Source organism: Kwoniella botswanensis, chromosome 1, assembly GCF_036426115.1.
Source record: "Kwoniella botswanensis chromosome 1, complete sequence".
In the NCBI taxonomy this organism is placed as follows: domain Eukaryota; kingdom Fungi; phylum Basidiomycota; class Tremellomycetes; order Tremellales; family Cryptococcaceae; genus Kwoniella; species Kwoniella botswanensis.
The window spans coordinates 7,240,741-7,256,230 of NC_088599.1; the positions used below are offsets into that span (position 1 = coordinate 7,240,741).

The 15,490-nt window shown below is 45.7% G+C and overlaps 6 protein-coding genes across 6 annotated transcripts; 3 read left to right on the plus strand and 3 right to left on the minus strand.

The window, feature by feature from the left end:
• Window positions 1-92: 92 nt before the first annotated feature.
• On the plus strand, window positions 93-4,257 carry L199_002737 (uncharacterized protein; the record flags this gene model as incomplete). Its single annotated transcript, XM_064888476.1, has 8 exons — window positions 93-235; window positions 318-333; window positions 398-466; window positions 525-1,058; window positions 1,117-1,770; window positions 1,820-2,089; window positions 2,151-2,447; window positions 2,500-4,257. 8 exons carry the CDS (start codon window positions 93-95, stop codon window positions 4,255-4,257), a joined length of 3,741 nt encoding a protein of 1,246 aa, XP_064744548.1.
• A 331-nt stretch (window positions 4,258-4,588) lies between these two features.
• On the minus strand, window positions 4,589-5,115 carry L199_002738 (uncharacterized protein; the record flags this gene model as incomplete). The annotated part of the gene is made up of 3 exons (XM_064888477.1): window positions 4,589-4,723; window positions 4,849-4,957; window positions 5,048-5,115. 3 exons carry the CDS (start codon window positions 5,113-5,115, stop codon window positions 4,589-4,591), a joined length of 312 nt encoding a protein of 103 aa, XP_064744549.1.
• Window positions 5,116-5,695: 580 nt separating this feature from the next.
• On the plus strand, window positions 5,696-6,455 carry L199_002739 (uncharacterized protein; the record flags this gene model as incomplete). The annotated part of the gene is made up of 3 exons (XM_064888478.1): window positions 5,696-5,761; window positions 5,844-5,946; window positions 6,064-6,455. The coding sequence occupies 3 exons, from the start codon at window positions 5,696-5,698 to the stop codon at window positions 6,453-6,455; spliced, it is 561 nt and encodes a 186-aa protein (XP_064744550.1).
• A 200-nt stretch (window positions 6,456-6,655) lies between these two features.
• On the minus strand, window positions 6,656-8,180 carry L199_002740 (uncharacterized protein; the record flags this gene model as incomplete). The annotated part of the gene is made up of 5 exons (XM_064888479.1): window positions 6,656-7,429; window positions 7,715-7,802; window positions 7,858-7,939; window positions 7,992-8,086; window positions 8,152-8,180. The coding sequence occupies 5 exons, from the start codon at window positions 8,178-8,180 to the stop codon at window positions 6,656-6,658; spliced, it is 1,068 nt and encodes a 355-aa protein (XP_064744551.1).
• A 505-nt stretch (window positions 8,181-8,685) lies between these two features.
• Window positions 8,686-10,550, plus strand: L199_002741 (uncharacterized protein; the record flags this gene model as incomplete). The annotated part of the gene is made up of 4 exons (XM_064888480.1): window positions 8,686-8,780; window positions 8,838-8,961; window positions 9,032-9,142; window positions 9,231-10,550. The coding sequence occupies 4 exons, from the start codon at window positions 8,686-8,688 to the stop codon at window positions 10,548-10,550; spliced, it is 1,650 nt and encodes a 549-aa protein (XP_064744552.1).
• Window positions 10,551-10,854: 304 nt separating this feature from the next.
• Window positions 10,855-14,533, minus strand: L199_002742 (uncharacterized protein; the record flags this gene model as incomplete). The annotated part of the gene is made up of 10 exons (XM_064888481.1): window positions 10,855-12,016; window positions 12,091-12,199; window positions 12,259-12,657; window positions 12,728-12,962; window positions 13,021-13,141; window positions 13,227-13,506; window positions 13,566-13,715; window positions 13,787-14,033; window positions 14,129-14,232; window positions 14,290-14,533. 10 exons carry the CDS (start codon window positions 14,531-14,533, stop codon window positions 10,855-10,857), a joined length of 3,051 nt encoding a protein of 1,016 aa, XP_064744553.1.
• Window positions 14,534-15,490: the final 957 nt, after the last annotated feature.

Sequence of the window (15,490 nt, forward strand, 5' to 3'; positions counted from 1 at the left end):
ATATAATACGACCAAGATCGACCAGCGAGAAGCAGAAAATCAAGAAATCGAAATCACAACAGACTCGACGAATCATTCCCCCCTCGTTCAACATGTCAGAGTGGGAAAGGGAGGGATCACCTGTGCCCTCTGGACCACCTCTGGTCACCTATGGAAGGTTGACATTGATGAAGAGAAAAGGAGGAGGAGACGTACAGACTATACCCCTGGACGCGGAGAGGATAAGCTTTGGACGGTGAGCAATCATCTTCTCTGTCGTAGTTCAAAAATACCTTTTACTCGTACGGTACTGATGATGACCGGTTTCGATGCTGCAGAGATTATGACTGCGATGTGAGTGTACTCGTTATCTGTCGAAATAGATGGTTAAGTACGTTGAGCTGACTATGTCGGATAGGTACGACTATACTACTCTGATGTGTCCAAACTTCATTGCGAGATTGTCTTCGACATCATCAGTGGCAAGGTAAGTCCGTTGATCCCCTGTGTCGGCCTGTACGCTCACAGATCATGTCCATATTTAGGCTATGCTTCATGTGCGAGGCACCAACGGACTGCTTCACACCCCATCAGGCGGGACTGGAACTTCATACAAACCTCCTTCCCAAATTCCCCTCGATGACAAGGATGTCATTACAATCAGAAAGAAACCCTTCCGATTCGAGTACGGCCCTTCACTTGAGACACCTGTCCCTTTCTCTCCAGCTGGCAAGCTGTCTTCCACCACTTCCGTGAACCCATCACCTTCCAAACAGCAATTTATCCGACGAAGAGCATCACATCGACTCTCCCTGGTTCCAGAAGGTAAAACCTTTGTACCCCTTTCACCAATAAAGAATCGAAGACACAGTACACTAGGACTGGGAGGTATGGGTACACCCGCGAAAGCAGCAGCGAAATCCAAACTCAGCGAAGAGGTCCCTCAAGAGCAGGGGGAAGAGGAAAACGCGGAAGAATCGGTCTTGGATGTGGCCAATGGCGATGAAGGCGATAAGATTTATCTTGAAGTCAATGAAGAGGAGAACAAGGAGAACGAGAAGCCAAGCGGCTCAATCAAGGTAAGCTCTGCTATATGCGCAACTTATAGTTGATAATCTAGCTCACCTTACATCATAGCGTATCCACGAGAACCCATTCATGACACCTCAGCAAATCCGTAAAGCGCCTTTACGAAATACCAGTGCTGTTCCTCGGACCAGAAAGATGGCTGGGACCGAACCCATTGAAGCCAAACAAGTTAATGATAAAGCGACTTCACCTGTATCAAAAGATTCTCCCACACCAGCCACTCCTCCCAAGACACCTCGATCTGTACCGCTCCCTACTACAGGCGACACACCATACAATCCACCAGTCACGCCATCTTCTAAAGGAGTAACCTCGACTCCTGTTCCGGCTAGAGTAGCTCTCTCGACGCCGAAGGGTCCGGCTACGCTTCGTAAAGCCTTGTTGCTCCGATCCGCTAGAAAGGTATGGCAGGAATCTAGAGCTTCCGGAGTGGAAGGTGCGATCGAAGCTGGAAATATTGAGACTAGGAGGAAGAGTACCAGTCCAAAGACGAGAGCGGGAAGAAAAAGTACCACTCCTTTTCCTGAAATTCCTGCTCCTCAATCAAAAGATCAAGACATGTCCGATGAAGAGGAAAATGAAGCGGGAGAACCCCAGAATGGAGAACTTATTTGGGTACATGAAGACGGTACCGCTGAAGTTTCGTTCGAGTCGGATTCCAGTGGTCAAGACTCTTTGGAAGCTGATCAATCTTTGGACATTGTAAGTTGATCGGAAATAATGGAGGCCACTGCTGATGAGGGATCTGTAGCCGGGTCAAAGTGTCATTGAATTCATCATTAATCACCCAGAAGTAGAGGAAGAATACATCAATAATGACGACGGCTCTTTGGAGCATGCGTTCTTAGAAGACGAAGCGATGGATATTGAAGAAGAGGCTGAGGTGTATGAGGAGTACGAACAAGCGGTCAACCTTCCCGCTGACGATAGCATCGAAGAAGTACAACCAGAGGATATCAACCAGGAAGAGCATGAAGTCGAAGAGGATGAAGTTATGTCATTACCTGGTACCCCTCAGACGGTGAGTTCGGTGATATAGCAAGATATGTTCCTTCCCGACAGCTGATGATCCCGTTATACAGAGACAACCATTATCCAAGCAGTTCTTCACTCCTCAGCCCGAGCGACACATCCACAGACTGCCAAGACGATCTTTGGCCAATATTGGTGGTCCACCAGTCCGATTCGAGAGACTTCCAGCCACTCCCGACTTATACAAGAGAGAGAGAGCGCCTCCCGGGTCAATGGGTAAACCTTCTAAAAAGATTACTTTCGCTGCACCTGATGCTGAAGACGAGATGAAAGTTATTGACAACGAGCCAGTGCCGGAGAAGAAGGTATTTATGACTCCTGTCAAATCAGAAGCTGCTAAAGCCGAGGTAAGCAATATATGTATAAAGTCTCCAAGGCCGATGCTAACATGTCAAGCAGGCTAAAAGAAGAAGGGAATCGCTTGCTACTCCCCGACAACTCCCTGCCCCACCTGTTAGTGGATTCAAAAACCCAATCGTGGAGACTAGATTCTCCAACTTGATTGCCAAGCCATCTCACCCAGCTCTCGCAGCAGATTCACCTACTCTCGAACCTTCACTTGAATCACGAGCGGTGCCTAGAACGCCCATGGACGATATCAAATACCGACTCGATAAGATGCGCCGACAATCTGTGCAAAGGGCCGATCGAAGAGCTACCGTAGGCTTTGTTCTTCCATCTACGCCGAGCAGACCAGAGTTCAGAGAGGCTGGGTCATGGGATGTAAACCCACGAAGGACTGATGGTAAAGGGCCAAAAACCCCCATATTCCCTAAATTCAAAACAGAAGATCGCATTGAGGAATCTCCAAGTGATCTCATACTGACAGCATCTCAACAGGAAAGCTCGACTGTGGCCCAAGCTCATGCTCAGCCTCAAGCACCGTCTTCCCCAGAGTACGAAACTCCCTCTTCACCTTCCACCCCCTCTTACACGGGAATCCGAGAAATGCTCGGTAAACCTTCCTTGCCAGCCAAGACTCCCGATATGAGAGGTCTCAAGAACCTCTTCCCGGCTACACCTAAAGAAGCTGCTTCGCCCTCTTTAGTGGGTGTCAAAGAGATGCTGAGACAACCTTCAGTACCTGCCACACCCAATTTCAGCGGTATGAAAGATATGTTCAAACAACCTAAGATCGCTCAGACACCTGGATTCGAAGGTATTGGAGAGATGTTTGAAGAACAGGAAGAGGAGGAAAAGGAGGAAAAGGAGGAAAAGGAGGAAGTAGAGGCTGCTGAAGAATCAGTTATTGTGGTCGATGTGGAAGGGCATGTGAACAATGTCACGACAAAGCAAGTCGGGGCTTGTACAAGTACAGCTTCTTCAAAACTTCCTCGACCAGCTACCTCTAGGTCAACTTCTGCGGCCTCTCGATCTCGTCGAGCTCCTGCTCCTGCTCCTGCTCCTGCTCCTACTCCTTCAACGACTACCACAGCCAAACCTACCACCAGAGTACCTGCTCGAAAGGCGGCGCCTACTGCGCTCACTATGGCTGAACCCGAATCTAAATCATCCAGAAGTCGAAAAGCGGAGCCTGCTGTTAACAGCAAAGTAGCTGAAGAACCCAAATCTCGATCGACCAGAGCGAAGAGAACCACGTCCATTGACCCGGAACCGTCTTCTGCTCCTTCCAGAACTACAGCGGCTAGTAGATCGAGATCACTCCAAGCGAGGTCAACTGCTGAACCTGAAGACCAAGCACAAGCCCAGGCGCAAGAGACCAGTAAATCCACGAGGCGTAGATCGACCTCATCTAGAACTACTAGACAAGCTACTGCGGAGGCAGAGGAGGCTTCCGCTACTGGAACTTCGAGATCTTCGAGAGGTAAGAAACCTTTGACTCAGTTACCTGAACAACCTATCGAAGAAGGGAAGAAAGCGACTTCTACCTCGACAAGGAGTAAGTTACCTGCTTCTACTGCTATTACTAAGAAAGCTACAGCTAGTAAAGTAGAAGAGAAGGGCTCTGCGCCTTCAAGACGGAAGGCTACTACTACTACGAATACGATATCGTCGGCAGTAGGTAATAAAGAGAATGATGATGGTCAAGAAGAGAAAGCTTCGGCTGGGGCTGGAGGTAAGAAAAGAATTGTTAGTAAAGGTGGAGTACCTCCTCCGGTCGTGGGGACTACTAGGACCACGAGAAGTAGGAAATGAGTCGAGACTTGGGATCATCATTTTAATTTTCAGTCTGGATTTGGATTTGGTTTTGGATTTGGCTTTTGGTTTCGTAGGGTGTTGAAGATTTAGTTATAATGATGATGATGAACATGAAGTTGAATATATGTAAAATAGTATAGGTATGGGATGATTCACGTTTACATGTATATGGTGTTTTGTTCAAAGCTTTTCTCAACTCTGGTGATTTTTGATGTGAATAGTAGTGGTCTGATCTAATCAGTTGACCCTGGCGAATCAAGGGAGTACCAACATGGGTATATATACTGTACAAGAGCAATTTGAGATCCAAAGGTATACATTCCCACTATTATCGCCTTGTATCCTGATCTGGATTCCTATCTGGTATGATATCGACAGTCCCCTGATTCAATATTTCACCTCTTGCGGCAGCTTTGGCAGATTCAGATAAGTGATTACCTCGGAAACGTCTTCTCATATCTAGCTATTGGAAGGTATAAGTAATGGTCAGCTTCGTGGGTGGAAAACGATCCAAGCCTGAGCTTCAATGGATTTGGAGCGATGATCTAGTGGAAGAGGAAGCAGACATAAATTGTATGTTTCACTCACCATACCCTTTTTACAATCTGCGAATCTAGCTATCAGATGTTGACACTGTAAAGGAAGTTCTGAAGGGTGATGTAAACATTCTGTTGGTGTTTTACCGGATTTCAATACACTGAATGGGGTTGGGAATGGTCAGCTATACAGGATATATAGCATTAAAAGCGAGTTGGATCTCACGAAGGAATTGAATTTCGAAACTTACCAATCCGTCCTTAGTAAACAGGCTACAAGCTCCTCTCTCGCTTCTTGACATGCAGCGGGTGGTGACATGATGCCCTTTCCTTCCTATAGCCACTTTGTTTTATACGAGTATCTTTGGCTTGCACTGCTTCTGATCCCTTTCACGATATGATGTTCGCTCTATTGTTACTAGTGTTGCTGGATCGTTTCTTCCTGCAAGTCGAAGGGAGGGGGTGTTTCTTCGGGCTTTAACTGTAGGTAATGAATGCTCGCAGCTGATCCTGATATGCGATCTGCGGAGGATCTATCGTCTTGGTTTGTTCGTCTGATCAGATACTTGGGATCTATATGGTTTTAGGTGGCGATTGTATACAAGAAATGAAAAATCAAAAGTCAGAAATCAGAAATGTTGTGAATTCGAGATGTTCCGTTATGACCCGTGCCTGAGCAACCAAGAAACCGAGAAGGATGATGATGATGGTTTGGAATACCTTTCTTCCAAGCATTTTTATTCTATCTCCAAAAACCGCAAACACCAAACTACACAGTATACCTGCTGTTCTCACACAGCCGATAGACGCAGACGCTTCAGCTACCATCTGGATACCAAGACCGAAATCATCCTGACGACTGACTGCTCAACCAGACAGCAAAGTACGAGTACGAAATAATGGGTTTCTTGAAACCCCACAAACCGAGTGATTATCCATCTACTCTACTATACATCTTAGATGAGGTGAGTATATCTACTGTTCATCTGGATATCTATCCACATGTGTGTGACTCGTGCTGATACCGTTCCCTGTCTGCGATCGTAGACACATATAACAGTCACATTGTCGACAGCTTTGGCAATTTTATATACTAGAGATGCTCATGTGGTATGGTTCGCCATTGGAGCGTTAAACTCTTCTCTTTCAGGTGGGTTCTGTCGCTCGATCCTATCGTATAGCCTCACAATATAAGACCCACCCAATCATCTTACACAGGTTACACATCTTACTGATTACGATCCCATCAATTACTTCCGATCAATAGCCAAACTACTTAAAAACCTAATTCGAAACCCTCGTCCCCCGCCTCCCGACCCATCTTCATCCCCCTCTAAGATCCGTCCAAAACGTACCTATGGGATGCCTTCCACGCACTCGACAGCTCTAACATTCTACTTCATCTATCTCATCCCTTATGTCCAATACCTTTCCTTCCCCCTTAGTTGGCTAGCAGGTATAGGAGTAAGTGGATATTGGGTATTGGGATTATGGTCCAGAAAGCAATTGGGTTATCATACCTGGGAACAAGTACTGGGTGGTGCATTGTACGGGACATCACTTGCTTTAGGGTGGAAATGGGTTTATGGGATGTATCCTTCGATCGGGACCGGAATACAGGGTATTGTGGATGGTGTTCGGGCGAGGGTATTTGGGTAAATGATTTAGATTAATTAGATTGTAGATGATATATGATAAATGACACGATAGATGTACTGCAAAGGTCTTTTGAACAGTTGCAATAACGAAACTCTCTCGGTCATGATTGAACTGATGATAATGATGATACATCTTTATACTTGATATTTTTTCTACTTTATATACAACATCATTTTATGATTCTTTTCGCTTCTTACGTCTTACGCCAATTCATTCTGACTTTGTCTATTGTTATAGTACTGTCTCTGTCCACCTTGCTGATATCCCTGACCCTGACCCTGTCCTTGCTGACCTTGACCACCACCATACCCACCTCTACCACCTCTGTTATATCCACCTCGTCCACCTCGGTTGCTATAACCCTGTTGACCACCTCGATTAAATCCACCTCTACCTCTGAATCCACCAGGACCACCTTGGTTATAATTTGGTCCACCAGCCTCCCCAAACGTGTCGAAGTTCCTATGTCGCTCATCCGCCCTTGATACTCTCGCAGTCTCGGTAGATAAATTATCGAAGAAGCTCGATTTGTTATATTTGACAGGTTGAGGCTGAGGTTTGGGTTGATCCTCTTTCGGAGGGGAAGATGCTAAAGCAGAAGGATGAGGTTGAGATTCAGGTTCACCGATCTCGTTCGAAGTAGGTTCAACATGCCCGTTGGTTTCAGCTTCTTTACCTTTCTCTTTCTCGAACTTCTCGTTGTTCGCTGCGAAGTCGAATTCCGTGTCAGGGACCTCGATAGGTTGAGCCCTAGGGCCTCTTCGTGGCCTACCGGAGTCTTCGTTGACGTGTAAGTCTGAAAGAGACCTTTGAACTCTGTCTAAAGCGGTTGCGGCGGATATGGCTGCACCGGTGGGTTTGGGAGGTAAGTCGAACGATTGTTTACGAGGTTGAGAGGAAGATGCTGCTGCGGGACCGGAAGGTGGTTGTGGAGGTTGGCTTGGGGCCTGAGCAGCTGGTGGGGCATTTTGGCTCTACCATGATTGATACAGTCATCGTATCAGCGTCGATCCCGTTTCTTTGTTATTATCGTTGAAGAGAATTTCAAAAAAGTAGAGATCAGAAGGAAGGCAACGGAGGTGTCCACACTTTTTTGCGCTCTCGGACATCGGTCCCGTAGGACACTTTACATCCGAAAAATGCTTCATCATATGAAGGGGCAGAAGGAGGGGCGAAAAGAATTGTATGGAAGAGGGATTTATAGGGGAAAGAATGTGCTTTGACAATATGTGCTCGAAGAGAAATAAGTTTATACTTACAATAGACGCGAGAATCGGATCCACAGGAGCCTCTTCACCAGGTGGTATGTAATTCTCTACCAGAGCTAGAGATTCGATGGACTCGGTGCTGTAAAAGAGATTGTCAGCTAAGCTATCCAGTCAGGAAGCAGTTTGAAGCTCACTGGAATCTGACCCAGCCTAGTGATTTGTTGGATCCGGGTAATTTCCTGGGCGTGGGTCTATCCTCAGTACCATGATTATACACTGACAATACACGTAAGCTGTAGCAACCGCTGGTCTGCTTTGGATAGCTTACCTTGTGCTAGGCAGATGGTCTGATCATCCTGATTGATATGATCGAATATACCTGTATATCGAACTCCCAATTTGGAGATGACCTGAAAAGGTTTGCTGAAAAGAACAGGGAGCACGGGTGAGCTGTACGTCCATTCTGGAATCCATGGGCAATAGCTTACCCCTTGAACTGACTATAATCTACAGCCATTGTATGAGGGGGGATGGGGTATAATGATACAGAGGAGAATGGGTAAGAAGATGAAACGAGATGAAGCGGATGAAAAACGACAGTATTTATATAGTAGATGCAGGAGAAGAAGGAGAAAGAGAGAAGAGAAACCAAGAGAAGGGGAATACAAAGTGAGATGCATCGTTTGGTTTGGTTTGGTTTGGTTTGGTTGACAGGGACAGTAAGTAACATATGGGAGAAATTACCAGAAACACCTGACCAGATAATCGGATGCCACGTGGAAGCATGTGTGTGTCAGTGATGCGCGTGTGTTTTCTTGTAACTTAGAAGAAGCCAAAACATCGACTTTTGGCATCTTCCCGTGTACTTCGTGTCTCTCTACTGCATCCTTGCCTGGTCATAGCTCGTCGTCGTGACACTACATACTGCTCTTTCGACAATCCCGTGGCCACCTGGAATCACAAATTCGATGGTTCCGCAGCAGCCGATATAAGGGGCGCAACAAATCACCTCGGAAGTCACCATGTCAACCTCCACTTCATCCCTCCTCCCTCCCATGGCCATGGGGATAATCTGGTACTACCTATCATCGAAGGGATCAACCACTCAGACGATATGGTGAGCTTCCTCGAACTGGTCATACTCAGCCTACTCAGCTGACACCTCAATTTCCAGGCTATCCCTCAATGTGCTAGATACGTTCCGAGCACTGCGGAGCATACGGCCTAATGGACGGAGGATAGGTACAAATACGAGGAAGAAAGCGATGAGGGAGAGTCTGATCTGCTGGACTATATACGTGAATTAGCTATTTGCTCTACATTTTCCAGTCATGAGGGAGTTATAGCTGATGATCACGGCACAAACAGGTTGTCGCTCAAACTTTGGGACCTGCTATATCGACCTTGTTAAGTTGGATACCGTTTTATGCGCCTGTCAAAGCTGTTATATGTGTTGCGTTCTTATTTATGAGATTATCAGTGAGTGTCATGTATCTTATGCTCATCTGTACAGCTACCCGGACCACATCGATCGTGTCGACGAACATCAGCTGATTCACGTCTCCAGGTATCTTCTCATATCTTCTACCAGATCCTCACTCCCGCTGTTCGACCATACGAAACGCCTGTGGACCTCTCAGTACTTCTCATCCAGTCAATTGGTATCCTTCTGTTTCACTATATTCTTCAGATCCCGTTCTCACTCATCATTTCGACGCTTAAACTCTCCAAAACATCCTTGAAATCTTCATTCAATATCATTGCCAACCTCATCAGATCCCATTCAACCATTCATGACTCATCTGAAGCTGTGGAGCAAACACATCAGCATAGAGACACACCGACAGTAGACGAAGATCACATTCGAGCTTCCTTCCTGTCCCCTCCACCTCAGATTCCGGGATCCATTTTACTTCGTCATCCCTCTCCTCGACCGATTACACCTAGAAGATCGATATCCTTCATCGACCCTCCCGCCACACCTAAAATCTTACCTCCTTCACCACCTTCTTCACCTGAGTATGTAGAGATAGCAAGTGCCGGTCCGAGTACTCCTCTCAAAGCCATTACAGCAAAGACACAGAACAATCTTCTTGACGTAGATGAAGTGAGGGAAATCAGGAGATCACCTAGAAGGTCTAAAGTGCGAACTGAGAAGGAGATGAAGTTGATCGATGTTGATACTATAGGAGAAATCGAGCGAGAAAGGAAGAAAACTGGTGGACCTCGAGCGAGACACATGCTAAGTGGTTCAGAGGGAGTAGTCAATCCTGATAATTTGGTGTCGGGCAGTAAGAAAGGGAAAGGTAAAGCTATACCTACATTGATCATCCCTGATGAGGACGAAAACGATAACGATGAAATGGAGATGATAGTTGCAGTCACTACCAAACCTAGTGTTGAGAAAGGGAAACGGATGGGGAAAGCTTCTTCGTTTAGCTCAGTAAAGGCTACTCAGCCTGATAGGGCCACTGCCAATTTGACTAAATCATCAGTAGTTCGAATACCTCGATCACGGTCGACTTCTACTACCGGCACTATCACTAACACTTCAAGCAGACTTGCCCAATCGAAAAGTACCTCTCGCCAAACGCAAATTGCCCCCATGCCTGAACGATCGGCTACTTCATCCGTTACTTCTGCAACGAAACAGAAAACACCACGTAAGACCAGGATCCTCAAGCCTAGCGAAGGAGGCGTAGCGCACGACAAACCTCTTTCCACCGCTGCGTCTCGCGCTAAAGCTAGAACTACCGCGAAGGCGAAAGCGGAAGGGCAAGGGCAGCTTGTTTCTGAAATTGCCGAAGAGGGGAGGAAGGTGGGTGAGAAAAGGAGAAGTGTACAAAGCGAGGTGAAAGTAAGTAGGAAGAGGGTTAAGAAGGAATGACATATTGATTCAATCCAGTTCAGACCCACTTACACCAGTATACTGTTGTTGTATTGTAGTGTACCTTCATAGGCAGTTTTATGATTCATGCATAGGAACCGTATCGTGTCTTCACCACATTTTTTGAAACACGCGCAAAGGCCTTCTGCGATTTTGGGAATATATCTATGTTTAGGAAAGCTACGGTTTATAACGAATCAATCATCCATCCACAAAAGTAAAAAAGGGAGTTCCAATGATTGACAAGCGAAACCTCAACATCGCATATCTGGATGTCAAATGCAAACATTGACAATGTGACAATTTAAAACCCTCCAATTCTCTTTTTCTCTTTCTTCTTCTTCTTCTCTTTATCCCCCCTCCCACCGAAAGGTCCTCTCTCCACCTGAGTAGCAGCCCACTGCACCTCTTCCGTTGGCGGTTGACTGGATCCTGGTCCGTGAGGTTGTGGAGGAGGTGATGATCTTGATAAACCTAAATCCGGTGGGTAATGTCTTAGGTCGGGTAAACTGAACGTGGGTGTCAATCCCCTAGATCTATTTGGTTGGATTAGAGATTGGGGTTCAATGGTAGATAAGGAAGGTGGAGTACGATAAGAAAATTGTGAAAGTTGTTGCGGTCGTGCGAAAGTTGATAGAGTAGGTTGCGAATACCTAAATTGCGATTGGGATTGTGAAGGTAATGGTTTGATCATCCTTTCATTTTGTGTTTGCGACAAAGACATTTTCACCTGTGTCTGTGTCTGTGTCTGCGCTTGTGTTTGTGTTTGTGATCTAATGGGCTCTCGATGACTGATCGTATGATCATCAAACTCATCATCCCTTCTCCATGATTTCCAAGTATATTCCAAAGGGTTCGAGGACAACTTCCAATCATTCAATAATCCCCTGGCAGTCAAATCCTGCAATTCATCTTCGTTCTCTTTCTCCTTACCTATCACCATACCAACTTCAAAATCATCGATATAATTCAGTTGAGGAATCAGATGATGATAAGTGATTTTAGGCGGTTCCTTCTCACTTAGACTCAACCCCGCTGCTCTAGTAAATAGATCATCGGGTTCCGCCATTTGCGTGTTGTGATGTGCGTTATCGGAAGGCATCACAATTGGTTCAGAGGAGAAGATGGTGGTCGACAGAGATAGGTCCAGCGCCAATTGAGCAATGTCACTCTTCTTGGACATAGGAAATGATTCTCGTAGTATCTCATACGTATTCGAGGGGGATATGTCCAAGTCCGTTGGAATATCTTTGTTAGCTATCGTTCTCAATTGGGGTCGGCAGTTATCGAGTATAGGCAAATCGTTACTGAAGCTCGAAATTACCGGAAGATTTTTGGAGAAATTCATTCGAGTCAACGAGTCGATAGTGACCTTGGATCCTTGAGGATGTAAGGGAAGAGGGCTGAGTAAATGTGATTGAAGCTCGGTCGGTTCGGGGTAAATTGAATCTCGAGCTAGATCGCCACTATACATATATATACGTTGTGATTAACAATACAAGGTCGGAAGAGATTGCTGGAGAGATTTCACCATACTTACGCTGTCATGAAATGTTCCAAAGGTGCATCCAATTCTCTCAGATACTGTTCGAATTCAACGGGATGAAAATATATTTTCTGATCTACCATTCCCGACGATTGATTGATCTCTGCACCAGAAGTTTCACTTAGTCAATTCCGTTTTCATTGTAGGGTCGACATCACTTACCAAGCCAAGCCCAACGGAGATCCAATTCTTTACCACTCTTGATCCTCTCCGCATCTTCCCTTTTCTGATCTCCATCGATCTTATCTCTCAAAGAGTGTACATGTTCGTCCCAGATAGACTTGATCTCCGTTATCGGTTTCTTCAGATCACTTCTGGCGGGCCTTGATCTACCATTCGCAGACAAGAGCGGAACCGAGTAGATTGCTCCATCCGGGGTGATACCGATCAAACATCTCGGATGACGGAAAGAAGCAGGAGTAAAAGGCTGTATAGACCCCAGGCCGTCGATAGGGATGTTCAAGGGGTAGGGATGGGAGAGTGATCGAGGATGTGTGGATTTTGCGAGTGGAAATGCTAAGAGGAACCGCTGTGCGGTAGAGTACAGTATGGTGCATAGGTCTAAAGTATTGGATAATTCTAAACGTGAGCTTGGTGAACGGCCGACATCGTATACGAATAGCTCACTCACCTCTGTTACTCAATCCAGGTATCACGCCTACTTCCAAATCTGTCGAATGTCCAAAATCATGTTTCCACGATATGATTGGTGTACCAGGTTTACTCTCGTCGACCCACATGATCTCGTGATTCGTTGCAATCACAGTATGCTGAGATCTACGCTCCGAAGCTGTTTTGTCGAGGGATGTAAATTGACGATCTTTGCTGTGTAGGCTGAGGAGGGTTGTAGAGGGGTGGTCGGGATCCTAGATATCGGTTATTAGCAAACTACAATTATCCTAAAGGCTTGAGAGAGTATCTCACATTCAGATCAATTACTACACAATCCCTTGCCGATATGACCAAAGCAGTATCGGACTTCGAACCAAACGCAATCCTGAAAAACTGATTCTTTTCATCCGTGACTTTATCCCTTATCTTGCGTCTATAACATCGTTGGATATCAGCATGGTCCCTCTGCACAATTGATGACTCCGCGACATAGCCGATGTTGATGTGCTTGAACGTACAGATTCCAAGCCTTCTCAATCCTGCCAATCCTATTATCTTTCTCTTCCCACCATAACCATACCCCGCCAGAATCATCTACGACCAATATCCTCGACCATATCTTGGGATCTAACGCTACGTCAACATGCCTTCTTCCCTCGGTATCTTCGTAGCTTAATGATGCTGTCCGCTGACATATTACGGGTGCATCCGAGCTCGGCGGCACGTACGTGTGATCGGGTATAAGGTTCAAGAGGTGAGTGGTGGACTGCAGCCGAACTAGTAGTGCTGTAGCTTCGCCTATGACCATGGAAAGACTTCAGTCATTCGTGCTAGAGACAGTTTGATGAGTAACGTACGATCAATCCTTGAGCTTGAAACAACAGGCGAAGAAACGATCTGTAAAATAGGGGTAGGAAACCTCTCAACGGTTTTATGGGTAGGTAGAAAATGGAGTCTACTCCTCTGGTCGACTTTGGTACTCTTCGCAGGTAAGAACGGACTGATGTCTAAGAATCAATTTCAATGGGCTGTCAGCTTCCAGGTACGCCATATGATCTATGGGTAAACGATAGCTTACTTAGACAATGTCCCACTTCACCAACCGGGAAAGCCAATAGAGTTTTCGCTATTCTAGCTCTGGGATTATCGATCAATGCTAATTTGGGTCCCTCATATACGTCCCTCTCTGGTATACCTAATCCACGCTGTTTTGATGTGTTTGACGGTCCAGCTCGATGGGTTGTATCCTCGTCTAAGATGGATGTGAGAGATTCTCGTAGACCGTAGCGCTCGTATGGTGAACAGAGAGATTCAATGTAATTTGTCTAAAGCTTCGTTAGCAACGATGGCACTAGAATGCATCTATAAGTGTAGACGAAGACAGATCATAGCATTTCAGGTATACAGACGAATGACTTACAGACGAATCAATCATATCTTTCCCCGATATATTCACCTCCCTTTCCATCGATCTCGTAGCAGGAAACAAACATATCGCTTGCTCTCCATTTACGTATCTCAAGTCTGAAGTGGCCATTCAGCTGAGTGATGAGCATATTCGGGATAACACAGCAGACTCACCTTTCCTCTCCTCGCTCGCCCAAACCCACTCCCAGCCTTTCTTACTTCTTTCCAATCCCACTCCTCCGTGTCTTCCGAAATCCAACAGAGTACCACCTACCCCGACTTCCGTTCTCAATTCAGCATCTCTCGGAGTGGACCTGTGTCCACCTTCTTCTTCATAGTCGTCGTTCCTCCTTGATAGACGACTACGTTGTTTCGACCGAGGTAAGGGAAGATGCTCAACGGAAGATGGAAAGGTCATATCGGGTGACCTGTTCTCTTACGATTCGTTGATGTGAGGTCAAGCATCCGAGCGATAATCACAAATACAAAATTTTAACAAGCGCTAAAGTGCTGCTGCTATGATGAATGACGAACAAGTCGAGGATGAAGGTTAGAGCTCAACATGAATTTTGTTTTTGTTGTTGTTCTGCATTATTTCCGACGGAAATCGAAATATACACAATAGCATCATTTCAACCTCGACTTCAACAGTGCGAAAAAACATGAGCCGTGATCCTTGATGCATTGTTATAGCACGCGTTTGGTTGTCATTGGTAAATCAGGCATAGGTGAGTTGATGGTACTGCATTCAGGCGATCACCCTCGAAAGGCTCCATTGGCGGTCTTCGAAACCCACACAATGGCTCAAAAGTGATCATTTTACACGGTGTTTCAGGGTACAACAAGCAGTATGACTGCCCAACGACCATCAATTGAAAACAACGAAGGACGACATTCCTTGCGTTTCACATGAGATCATATGGTACGGCTTGGCGGTTCTGTTGAATGATGCTTGGTGTTCCAGCCATGGCTTGGGCTGGGGGGAACAAAGGAAGATGGAAGACTAATTCGTTCGTGTGTCATACTAAAATTTAACAACACCCTCCTTTCAGAGTGACCATCCCAAACGATTGATCGATCAACTAAATAAACAGCCTACAGTGCTATGTAGGTGATGTATACAAAATCAATGATATATAAAGAGTAGCACAGCATCGATTAACTGTCAGACATGTCATTCCCCTTTTCCATTTCATCTTCTCTCTCCTTGACTGATCTATATGCCCCTTTGATCTCACTGTCATTCTCATAACACTTGAACTCACTTTCATTCATCGTCCCATAATCCCTTTATATACCTACAGACTCATTTTCACTCTCTCAATCTACGTCCCACAATCGTTACATACACAAAAACTTGATTCTATATTCTCAA